Genomic DNA, 12763 nt, shown 5'->3' on the forward strand with positions numbered 1-12763 from the left:
ACTAGACCTCGAGGCCGCATCCCAAATGAAACCCTATTCCCTATAAAGGACACTACTTTTATGACCACAGCCGTGAGTATGCAAAACATTAGGAACACCAGCTCTGTCCATGACAGACTGACCAGGTGAATCCAGGTGAAAGCTATGATTCCTTATTGATGTCACGTGTTAAATCCACTTCAATCAGTGTAGATGAAGGGGAGGAGACCGATTTAAAGAAGGATTTTCAAGCCTTGAGACAATTTGAGACATGGATTGTGTATGTATGCCATTCGGAGGGTGAATGGGTAAGACAAAATATTTAAGTGCGTTTGAACGAGGTATGGTAGTAGGCACAAGAACTGCAACGCTGCTGTGTTTTCTTTCACGCTCAACAGTTTCCTGTGTGTGTCAAGAATGGTCCACCACCCAAAGGACATCCAGCCAACTTACAGGCAACTGTGGGAAGCATTGGAGTCAACATGGGCCAGCATTCGTGTTGAACGCTTTCGACACCTTGTAGAGTCCATGCGCCAACGAATTGAGGCTGTTCTGAGGGCAAAAGTGGGAGGGTGCAGCTGAATATTAGGAAGGTGTTCTTAATGTTTTATACACTGTGTAAATGGAATAATGTGCCATTTGGCACGCAACCCCAAACTCATGGGGACTCTACCTTGAACTGTTCCGGGGTCTCCAGAGAGCTGAAGTTGGGGGAGGAGGCGATGCGCTCCTCCAGGGTGTGTAGGAACACTCTCTGGAAGTCCAGCATCTCAGGCAGACTGCCAAACAGAGACTCCATCTAATGGAGGGTGGAGGGAACAACAGTTAGAAACGACCCAGTGGATAGAAGATTCTTTATTTTTAGAAACCCTTTTTAGGCACCTTTTTTTTTTTTTTTTTTTTACATCTACTGTGAATAGCAAATTCAAATGCCTAAAAAGTACAGGATAGAAGACGGGAAGAGGTTTACAGCCAATGTAGCGGAGGTGGTTGGGAAACACGCTCATGTGATGGTTAGCATTGTCTGAGATCTGACCACTTTTTATTCCCTGAGACCCGGGTTCCAACCCTGGTCAGTCACACTAGCATACAGCTTGCTAACAAGCCATAATTCAATGTTATTGTATTTAACATGTGTTTAGACATTTTACACGTGTGTCTTTCCATAGTGCCCCCTTCGTGCTCTACCTCGTCGTGGCTGAGGAAGGTCTCACTCTGTAGAGGGGTCAGGTAAATGTCAAACAGACAGCCCAGGTCCTAAGGGACAGACAGGGGAAAACGTCATTAGACTGTGACGTCATCGCTATCAGACTATTACACCATCGCTGTCAGAGAAATCCTCATTCTCCTCAGCCTGACACATGGACGTTAGAGTAGCAGGTGGTAAACATACATTACACTCAATGCTACGAGAGACCATTAATAAACAGGCACTTAGAGACTATTCATTACCGTTAATAAAGAGAGACCATCAATTTGAAATCCCCGGAGAGGGCGTTCCAGCGCTCTCTTCGATGAGGCAGCAGAATGTGAGTTATCAGGACCCGTATTCATTGTCTCAGAGCACGATTGCTGATATATAATCAGATCCCCCCTATGTCCATTCATTACCATTTCAAATGCAAAACTGATCCTAGATCGGCACTCCTACTCTGAGACGCTTTGATGATGCTCATGTATTTTAAATGATTTAACAAATAATTGTACAAATGACAGCAACACGCCGAATTACAAGTACAATTTACAATGGAATGATGAAATATGAAGGATTTTAAATATGACAAAAAAAACATAAATATGGCCAAGTATGTACCTTGACGTAGGACTTCTCTGTGTCTACCAGTTCCTGTATGACCTTACGGAGCCTCTCAGAGATAGACATGTGTCTGGGGCAGGGGGGCTTCTGGACCTGTGGCCCGAGGGGCTCCATGGAATAGGGGTTTCTCTGGCCCTCTACCACCACCGCCCCACGGCCCTCTGGGAAGGTCTGGTACAGCGAACACACCGTCTCCACATTCTGAGGGAAACAGAAGAGAGACGAGTTTAGCAGATATTCTCATTTCAGCTCGGAATATCAAACGACTGCCCTTTACTCAGGGGTGTGACGATTACAATTCAGCTCGGAATCTACTGTAACAAGCACCTAATCTTAAAGGGGAATATCACAATATTTTTTTTTGCATCCTATGACACGTTGCATCATCATGATGATGTGGGTGGAGACACTTTTCTTCTTAAAAGTCCAATATCTTGACAAATTGACTACTGACATGCAAAACATGTTGGGACTGTATCAACAGTGGACCAATGAAAAAAATACCAAAATATTGTTTTTGAATGAAATTCCCCTTTAATAATCAGTCAGTTTAAATCATCAACCCCTTGTGTAGTATAAGAGGGTGTCAAACCACGCCCTCTGTATTTATGGAGAGGCAAAGAGTGCAGAGGGTCAGGGTCTACATCCCAAATGGCAACCTATTCCCTATATAGTGCACTACTTTTGACCAGCACACTTTAAATGGAATAGAGTGCCATTTGAGATGCATCCCAGGTTTAAGCCATAGGGCTCTGGTCAAAAGTAGTGCACACTATTGGGAATAGGGCGTCATTTGGGATGCACACATCATCTAGGAGTTTTAGATATTTGTGTTATTACCATAATGATTCAGCCAAAATGAATCAATTAAGATTAAATTAGAAAATACTTATTGTGTCAACAATTTTCCACAAGACATGAGAGAGAGCGTCTAACAGTGAGGTATCAAACGAATAACCTGGTGTCAAGTTTATGAACAAGCAATTTCCCATCACGTACACTTTCACGCTCTCAAAGAAAGTTGGAGTAATCAGCGGTGAACGCACACGGGCCGAGGCAACCCTCAATAGCAGATTAAACAGATCGGATCCCCCGCCACGGCCTTGTTCATTTGCCATCACAACGTCTCCTGTCAGGCTATAATAAAGTGCTGACACACAAATAAATCCCCTTGGTTAGGACTATTGTGCTGCGCTGCAATCCAGCTTTAAAATACCCTCTGAACTAGAAGCAAGGTCGGACAGAGAATGGGAAAAAGATTCTAAGCGTTAACATTTATGGGCTTATTAACTTCCCGTAACATTTGCTCTCTGCGTGTCTCACATGAGCGTGTAGCCTATGCATCTTATACCTACAATAAGATCGCAACAGTAAAAACAGTGCATTCAAAAAAAGCTCTTGTTTCTAGGCAACAACATCAAAGCAACACTAGTTACAGCGCCCATGCATCATCAGCGCAGCTCAAACACAGAGAGAGTACAGTACAACAATAACTACGATACAGAGGGACACCACAGTACACTAGCTACAGTACTACCAGTAGGGTGATCCTGTCGGCTGCCTGCTCGCAGGCTACGCAGGAGGCCACCTCCTCCAGCAGTCCGGCCAGCCTGTCCTTCAGGGACTGCCTGAGAGATGGCAGGGTGAAAATCCCAGGGATGAAATCCCCCACGCCCACTTCCACCTCACCCTCATCCTCCTGGGGCAGCACCCAGCACATAGCCCTGGTCGACAGGGCCACCCGGGGCTGCTTTCCCGGGGTGAACCTCTGGCTGTTGTTGGTGGAGCTGGATAGAAACAACATGCTACATGCCAGGCTGGGCATTCTGACCTCTGCTGGTAGCCATTAATCCCTGGAAATTCCCGTACTCTCCCTCTCTCTCTCTTTATTTATGTCACTCTCTCTGTCACACACACTTAAGGAGTAAGCCTGCAGTTTGTCGTACTACACCTCTCTCTCTCTCTCTCATCTTCTCTCGTCTCTCTCTCGCTCTCTCTCTCTTCTCTCTCCTGGTGTCCTCTCTCTCTCTCTCACTGTTTTGTCTCTCTCTCGCTCTCTCTCTTCTCTCTCTCTCACGTGTGTTTCTCTCTCCTCTCTCTCACTGTGTGTGTCTCTCTCTCTCTCTCTCTCTCTGTCACACACACTTAGGCAGTAAGCCTGGATTGGATTAGCAGTCTACTCAGGGTCATGTGTGCTGACAAGGCTTGAAGTGTCTATGGGCTTTAGGAGCCTTGGAGGAGGCAGGGAGGGAGGCGTTAGCTGGCTGGGAAAGACATTTGGCCGAGTGGATTTCAAGTGAAAGCAGAGAAAGGGATTTATTGACTTAGAGTAATGGAGGATATTGTCTTTGAAGCAACTGCCTTCAAATCTAAAGGACATGACAGACCAATATAAATGTCAGTAATGTGCAGTGGGTGGCCATTCTATCGCCTCTGACCACACAACATCGGCCGCCATTTTCTGTCCATTACGCAATGATTCTACATGTGTATACATGTGTATGACCTGGGCTTGAACCTGAGACAGTACTCTCCTGGCACCTCATCTCATTTTAGCAGATGTCCTGATCGCCACAGAGTAACCCCTGATCGCCAACACACGGCACGAGATCAAACACACCACTCACTGCTCTTAAACCTCCACCGACACACACACACATTGATAGATATTACTGCACTGCTGGAGCTAGAAACGTAAGTATTTCTCTGCACGCTGCGATGACATCTACAAATCTCTGTACGCGACCCACACACACACTCCAGGCTCTATTTTCACAAACCTAACGCAATGGTAAATCTCTGGCGGAAGCACCATAGGTGCCAGAAGTATGTGTCAGAAATATTTTTTGCGGTTTTCACAGCGGGAATTATGAGTGCAGTAGCTGGCAGTGGTGTGAAAGGGCTGGGTTTCGATGAATAAATACATTGGCGGTGGGTGTGACGAGGGCTTGGCCACTCACTGGCCAATCAACGCATTTCATGGCTTAATACTGCATGCCGTTGTCTCATGTTCTGTAGGTTATTGACAGGCTTTTGCGTTGTAATCAACTCCAATTCGGCTCAGGGTACAGACTATTCTCATCATAGTCCATTATGGATTGATACTACAGTTTATTAAATAGCAGAGGCTGCAGTAACTAGTAGCCTAATAACAGTCAACAACAAAAAATCTGTGTTTGCTCAATATGTTTGGAGTGTTGAAATTGGTTTTAACGAGTATAGTTCTACATCACACTTCTCCTCAAATAGAAAAAATACTAGGCTCCCGTAAATTTTATTGCATGTGTGAAGCACGTTCTCAATAAGCAAGATATAGCCTAGGATATGTTTGAATAATTTGAATATGTTTGGTGGAGTGAGTCTTTGGTGACCAGACAAGAGGCGCTCTTTGGAAATGGAGATGGATACCAGCCGAATGGAGAATTCACTGCAGGTAAGCCTATGTGAATTGTTCACGCAAAAGCATGATGGCAAAAGCCTCACGAGTGGACCATTAAGACACCTTTGATTGATAGGCTACTTGGCTAATGCATGGCCAGGATAAGATTGACACCAGATGCATTGCTGTTGAACCAGCATTCGTTACAGTAGGGTAAGGGTAGCCAACTAAGGGTTTGTTTTTAATCAAACTAAACAAAAAAATATTGTTACAGGAAAATAACTGAAATGTTTCTCAATAGAGTCACCAGTATCAGCTCATTTGTCATTCCATGATTGGCATATGGACACGTAGCCTACATGAGGGGTTTTAAGCACATCCCAAGTAATGACAGGAGCTGGCTAAAGTAATGTACAGAACAAAAGGGGATGTTCTCTCCAAACCCTTTATCGCTACTAGTCTTGACTAGCCGACTTAGGTAGGGTAACAAAACAGCCTTCATTGAGAGGAGGAGGGGAGGCTTTGCTTGGTTTTTAAATCAAATGAAAGGAAATGGGAAAAAACAACAATACAAGTTCTACGGGTACAAAAAGCACATCTCTCTTGTCCCATACGCATATACAGATGTAGGATCTCCATTTGATCACTCAGTTGTTGTTGAAATTGTTCCTGCACAGCAGGAAATAATAATGTGTAGTCTATTCAAGGTTTAAAAAGGCTTCTAAAGTTTGTACTTTCCACTTTAAAATGTCAGACTTGATTTGCCCGAACGAAAAATGTATCAACCCCTACAAGAAAATGACCATTAATTATAATTCACATAATAATTCACATTTCCTGTTATTTTTTTGTAGTAGCAAACTGGCTCAAATTTAGATCCTACATCTGTAGGCACTGTATATCACGGCTGGATAGGCTGCGCTTCTGCTGTCAAAATCCATGCCATAACCAACCACGTTACCGCTAAAACCAGCTTTCGGTTGGTCTTAAAATATCCCCACCAGCGCATACTGAAATTGGCACTTTTGGCGCAAGTTTTTAAGGACACACCTCCGATATTGCCACCCCTTCCACCTCAGCGCAAATGAGTTCATACAAGACAGGTAAATTACCAATCCCGGCGGACGTGTTTAAAAATGGCAGAGCGCCGGGTCGAATTTACTAACGAGCATTTAATAATTGCGCTGTCTTGATGCCAGCCGAAAATAGAGCCCTCCATTTCACCTGGCCGAGCTGCTCCATCTCATCGGCAGGTCGTGGTTGTTGTGACACCTCACCAAAGGGAGACGCTACGGAGCTCTCTGGAAGCTCCTGGGGCGGTGGCATATCTGAGAGAGAAGCAGACAGGCCAGTATGATCAAATAGATGGAGCAAAGGAAGCACACACACAGTAACCCCCCCCCCCCACACACATATCTACAGGTGCTGAGAGAGAAGTCCTGGTTAGACCACTGTAGGCAGTTTTACAGGTTAAGTCCATCTGACTGGTGTCAACCACCATTGATCTGGCTTCACTACAAGCCCAGCAGGCAGGAGCAATTCATTTGGCCTCCTCTCCCCGGGGTCTTGAACAGCTTACTTGGCATCACACCAACAGGAATAACAGTGTCATGCTTTTTAAAGTAAAAACACACGCACGCGCGTATGCACTCACACACATCCTTACACCGCACACATAAACACACCATTAAATCAATATTGCGTAATGTAATCAAGACAATGATGATTGTCCTCCCACGGTGTTATAAATAGCATGTGGCCATTCCAAACAATAACCGTGCTGTGCTGCCCAGTGAAATATGCCAGCTCTCTTCTCATTTTCTTAATTGAATCAACATGAGGCATTTTAATGTCTCCACCCAGGCCTAAACACCCTGCAGCATTGGCTGGGCAAGATGGCATTCCCCTCAACATGATGTGGCAGACACACTGGCTCTGTGCTACAAGATACAAAGGCTGGAGAACACTTCGGCCTGAGGCCCTCTAGTGGGGGAAAATAAAACTTTTACCCGGTGAGAAAACACAATGCCCTCCAGACAGTAAACCAAATGTAATGCGAAGTTAGGAACAGGTTAAAAAAAATAATCTAGTAACTCAACAACACCTGCAATTTCCAAAACACAACATATTTTTTTGTCTAAAAAATTGTATCTGTGGGAAGGGATGGTATCCTATTCTCTATATAGTGCACTATAATTGACCAGAGGTCTATGGGCCCTAGTCAAAAGTAGTGCACTATAAAGGGAAGAGTGTGCCTTTTGGGAAGTTGCCTGTATCAAGACAAGGTGAAAATACAAAGTTGTAGTCTCTACCTATAGGCCAGACACAGTGGCTGGGTGGTGGTGGTGGTCCTGGCTGCCAGGGGTCACAGTCTGGCCAGACAGAGGTGTGGTCGCCAGGGACTTGCTCCTCTCGTCTGAGCAGTAGGTGGAGGATCTGGTGGTTGAACATCAGGTGTATCAGCCCCAGGTCCAGATTGGACACACTGGTCCCATTCAGAACCAGGATCTCATCCCCCGCTCTCAGACCTGAGGGAAGGACAGGAGACATCAACCAACCTGACAGTTATCTCCTCAAAGTGTTGACCACCATGGCCTCTTTTTATATTAGAACGGGACTCCATGTCCTTCTGTACGTTTTCATAGATGGAAATGTATGGGATGGATAGAGCATAGAAAGTGAGATGCGAAACAAGGGATTGAACCGCTTTCTCCAGGGGGAAATGTGTGGTCCGGGTGTGGCAACACTACCACTAGTCCAGTCCCGGCATACCACTACTGTATGTACTCTTAAGTAAAATGCATCAATACTGTATTTTTCTGTCTCTGATACAAAGTAGATATGTCAAATGTATTCGAAAGATGAATTGAGGTACCTTCAGTGGAAGCCAGTCCCCCTAGGTTGACCTCACTCAAGTAGACATGGCTCTTCCTGGCTCCGTCTACATGGCCTGTCACAGCAAAGCCTACAGGCGATAGAGATCAGAGGTTAAAACAGAGTAACACATGATATTATACTGTAATAACACAACCCAAGAGTAAATGTGCTCTTTCCTGCAAACACACACAGACACACGATCCTCATTCCACATGATTCCTACTCACCAAAGTCTACTGCTGTGTCAGGGCGGGACAGTTGTACGGTGAAAACATTGAGTGGGAAGACCTCAAGCTCTTCATGAACCTGTTCAGAAAAAGCACACAGAAGATTGAAAGAGTACTCATCACATACCTCAATGTACTTACTAAAGAGGCCAGATGTCACTGAAACTATATTCAAATAATGGGTGGATTATGGTTGAATCTTGAAATGTAGCAAGTTGACTCAGTATTGACTCAGAGATAGTACAACGAGTGACTAAATCAATGAATGAATGCTTGTATCAGTGATTGGATCCTGCGTTTTCCCATAGGTACTATACGGCCGGGGCCTCACCAGGTCTCGTAGTGGGTCTGTGGGCGCTGGGGAGAAGGTCTCTGTATCCTGACCCACCAGCCTCCTCACACGCAGGCAGTGCTGGCTCGGGTCCAGGTGCCGCTCCTAGAACAAGATCCAAGAGGATGAGTCCGTGTGCGTCCCAAATGGCTCCCTATTCCCTATGTAGTGCACTACTTTTGACCAATACACACTGATGTGCATCCCAAATGCCACATTATTCCCTACTTAGTGCACTACTTTTGACCAAAGCCTGACTAGTGCCCTTAGGCCTCTGGTCAAAAGTAGTGCACTATATAGGGAATACGGTGCCATTTAGCCTCAGTGTGTCAGATATCTTCAGTGCCTTCAGCTACGGTAGCTAGCTAACGTTATACCCCGACTGAACCTGTTCCCTATCAGCTAAAAGGATGCCGTGAGAGAACTTTCTACGGAGGGAAAGCATGAATTATTGAGGTATCAAGAGCAATTAAACTAGTATCTGTTCCGTACCACCCTTACAGCAATCTTCTCCTATCATTTCCTCTTTGCCTTTAACAACCAATCACTGGAGAATTCACGGCAAAATGCTGACATGGGAGTTATGAGTTAGGAGAGTGTTGAAATGTATTAATAATTAGGCGATAGATGCAGTATGCTTACCTTACAGGCCAAAGATAGCATGTCCGATACGAGGAAATCGGGTTTGATGTGCAGAGTAACGCTTTGGCTGTCAGGCATATTCACACAGACGGGAGTTTCCAAACTGCTGTACCAAGGGTTGCCTTCAGGTGGTGCTATCAACTGCATTTTGGCAAGAGCGTCCCATCTCTGTTAGACAAAGATGGAGAAAAATGATGTTTATTTCGGTTTCTTAACTGATAATACGTTCTTATATTAAACAGGTTACTAAATAATTATGTCAGGAATGTAACATCTCTCTTGGCAATGTTTGTGAAAAGTTGTGTATTCTGGGACGCAGTAGCGTGCCGTGGGCCTGGCGCCTGGGCCTTCAGTGAGGTCCTACACAGTCCCACCCGAATTAATCCACCTGTTATTACCATCATTTAGATGCCATGGCTCTAGACACTATACATTTAGACAGAAACGCAGTATAACCAGGCGTTGCGTCACCTTGAAATTGACATTTTTTTCAGAGAATTGRAGGGGAAGAGTACAATACAGTACAGTTCAACTAATAGGCAAGAACATAGTCGAGTGCAACAGAGTTATATTAATATTCTTCTTCTATCCATTTCTGGTCCACAAACTTTGAGCTTTAAGTCCCCAAAAATAAATACAGTGTGTCACTAAACAGCGCATTGTTCGCAGCCCAAAGCAGTTCACCGTGATTGATAAAGACACATAACTATTCACTGAAATTAAAAGAAAACAAAATAATTTGCAACATAGGCTATTTGCCATTTTATTTTTGTTAAATATATAGGTATTTAATATTAACGAAATAAATGCGAAACATACATACACATTAATAAAAAATAACATGCATTGTATGCCTACTCACCAAGAGATATTATTAGACAGTTTGCGTGCGCTTAGGGATCGTGAGAAAAAATGCTGCAAGGCCATTGAGGTTGCAAAGAAGACCTTGCATTCTTTAAGCTTTGAGGCTCGTTGAGTCAGTACTAAATTTAGTCGATGTGCATAGCAGTGAATGAATAAGGCCATCGGTGCCTTCTCCTTAACTTTAGCCTGCCACCCCATTGAGTCCAGATGCCATGACTGCTGCGCCATCAAAACACTGTGCCACAACTTTATCCAGACTACATTCATTTCCTCCAAGAAACGGAAAAATAAGAGCGGCAATGTCATCAGCTCGCTTGCCGCTTGTCACATCTTCAAACCGGATAAATCGCTCCTTGACTCCCGTGTCCGTCACATAACGCAGGACGAGTGAGAGCTGTAGCTCCACTCTGGTGTCCCCAAGTTTTCAAAAGCACCATTGCTTGTAAGTGCCCAGCCGTACTTTGGTGTCTCGTGTGCTGCCTTGGTTAGACAACTCAAGTTTGCAAAGCCAGTGTGGCTCCAAACACCAAATCGATCACTTGCAAATAATAGGCATTCCAGCAGTACAGTTTGCAGTGCTTCTCGGAGCCTGTGAGCCATTGACAGCGCTCATAGTTGAAACTTTGAAAGTGGCGAACGAACGAACCCCTTTCCCGCCTGTGACAGGCTTTGTGGCGTCGGGCGACCTCTCCTTACAATGTCTAACTTTCTTGAAAAGTTCGTCTTGAGAATGGCGTTAATAATTTTATCCTCGACCAAATCGATATCTTCTCCTCCTTCCGCCATTGTGGGTTCAAAAAAACAGTTTAGGTAGTACGCGAATTAATTCGTTTATCAAATTCAGTTTCCTAGATCTGCATAGACCTGCCCATAGGACCTGCCTCTCAATATTGGTAATCCAATCAAAAGACGTGGGACGCCCTACGCCTGCTAGCTGGCTCCTGTGTAACACTGGAGCCAGCCAGCAGGCGTACAATAGCCAACTCTAAAGCTGATTGGTTGACACAAAATTTTAATTTCCATTCACTTTAGCTACAAGCGCCTGCACTGTTGATTCTGAAGGCCTAAGAGACAGATTTTAGACCCCTGGCAACCACATGATGGCTGAATATGATTGGATAAAAGATCTAACATAAAGCCAGCCCTCCAAATCTCAACCTGGGGCTGAAGCAGTGCAACCAAGAGGAAAGCTATGAAATGAAGAGTATAACTCTTACTCTGGGGAATAATTTAATACATATTTGTGGGAAAATATATTTAAAAAAAAAATTATATTCTGATGATGTTTAGGCCAGCAGAGAAGGCCTTGCAGGCCCTGACGGCCCACCACTGCTGGGACGACGTCTGCCCCATGATGCAAATATTTATACACTATGACAAAAAACGACAACTTTCATTACATCTGTTAAAAATCTATCAGTCAAAGATGTTTAATTAAAACACCACAAAACCCCCAATCTCAGCTGACGTACGGGTCTATTGAACTAAAGTCAAAAGACAGTGAAAGTACATAGCAACAGGTCTGTGAAAGGGGAGGTCGGGTGGTGTCTCCCATTCACTGATAGGTGTCCCCATTCACTGGCCGTACAGAGGGATTAACACCGGTTGACAATAGAATTCTGGGAGAATAAAGACCCTCCGTCGGCCTAACCCTCCCCAGCCCCCAGACCCTCGAACTCGGCCGCCTCACGCCTGCCTGTTTGCATGGAGCAGTGTCATCAGATCAGCATGCCGTTGAGACAGCTGTGCTAGCCCCGACCCTGTGTGAATAGAAATACCCCCACCTCTATCCCCCCACCCTCATTCTCCCCTATAAAAGGATTAGTCTGAGGCTGAGATTGATTGACTACAATACTCCTCGAGTATGTCCCGAATGGCACCCTATTCCCTATATATTCCCTATATAGTGCTCTGGTCACTATGGGCCCTCAAAAATAGTGCACGCTATAGGGAATAGGGTGCCATTTTGGACGTATCCCGCCCTAGCACCTGGTTCTAGTGCAAATTTAGGGGCAGTTTTAGGAGACTTTCATCAACAAAGAGGAAAAGTTTGACGAGGCCTGACAAACAGGATTGAGTAGGTTACTTTCTAAATATAATCTGTTACAGTTACTAGTTACCTGTCAAATTGTAATCAGTAACGTAATTTTTGGGATTACCCAAACTCAGTAACATAATCTAATTACTTTCAGTTCATTTTGGATTACTTTCCCCTTAAGAGGCATTAAAAGAAGACAAAAAGGATCCATCAAACGCATTTGGTGTGCCATACTGGTCTCTGACTAGTGGTCAGACTCGCTCAGGTGGAACAAACTTAAACGTGTGCCTTTTTTCAATGCGGAGTTGAACGTCATTGAGAAAACAGAAAGGTGTCATAATGTATTTTTGTCGCTCACAATCATCCTTTCTGAATTTAAAAGTAATCCAAGAAGTAATCATCTAGTTTTTCAAAAGTATCTGTAATCTTACAGATTACAATATTTTCACTGGTAACAACTGACTAAAGGTATTGTTTTTGTAATCAGATTACATGTAATCGGTTACTACCCAACCCTGCTGACAAATGTATCCATGACAACCTAAAGTTATTATTGAATAGAATATTTTAATGCAGTTACCTGGTGAATTATGATAAATTAGCCATATTT

The 12763-nt window shown here is 44.3% G+C and overlaps 1 protein-coding gene across 1 annotated transcript in view; it reads right to left on the reverse strand.

Annotated features, from left to right (window-relative positions):
- LOC111972849 (rho guanine nucleotide exchange factor TIAM2-like) overlaps positions 1-12763 on the reverse strand; it is a 45254-nt gene that overhangs the window by 3633 nt on the left and 28858 nt on the right. The window contains exons 11-19 of the mRNA XM_070446563.1: positions 9252-9419; positions 8610-8714; positions 8279-8357; positions 8050-8139; positions 7487-7702; positions 6399-6502; positions 1793-1996; positions 1168-1236; positions 653-778 (exon numbers count right to left, since the gene is read on the reverse strand). Coding sequence (XP_070302664.1) covers positions 653-778; positions 1168-1236; positions 1793-1996; positions 6399-6502; positions 7487-7702; positions 8050-8139; positions 8279-8357; positions 8610-8714; positions 9252-9419 — 1161 coding nt within the window. The remainder of the gene's footprint in view (positions 1-652; positions 779-1167; positions 1237-1792; positions 1997-6398; positions 6503-7486; positions 7703-8049; positions 8140-8278; positions 8358-8609; positions 8715-9251; positions 9420-12763) is intronic.

Source organism: Salvelinus sp. IW2-2015, linkage group LG14 (genome assembly GCF_002910315.2).
Source record: "Salvelinus sp. IW2-2015 linkage group LG14, ASM291031v2, whole genome shotgun sequence".
Taxonomy (NCBI): Eukaryota; Metazoa; Chordata; class Actinopteri; order Salmoniformes; family Salmonidae; genus Salvelinus; species Salvelinus sp. IW2-2015.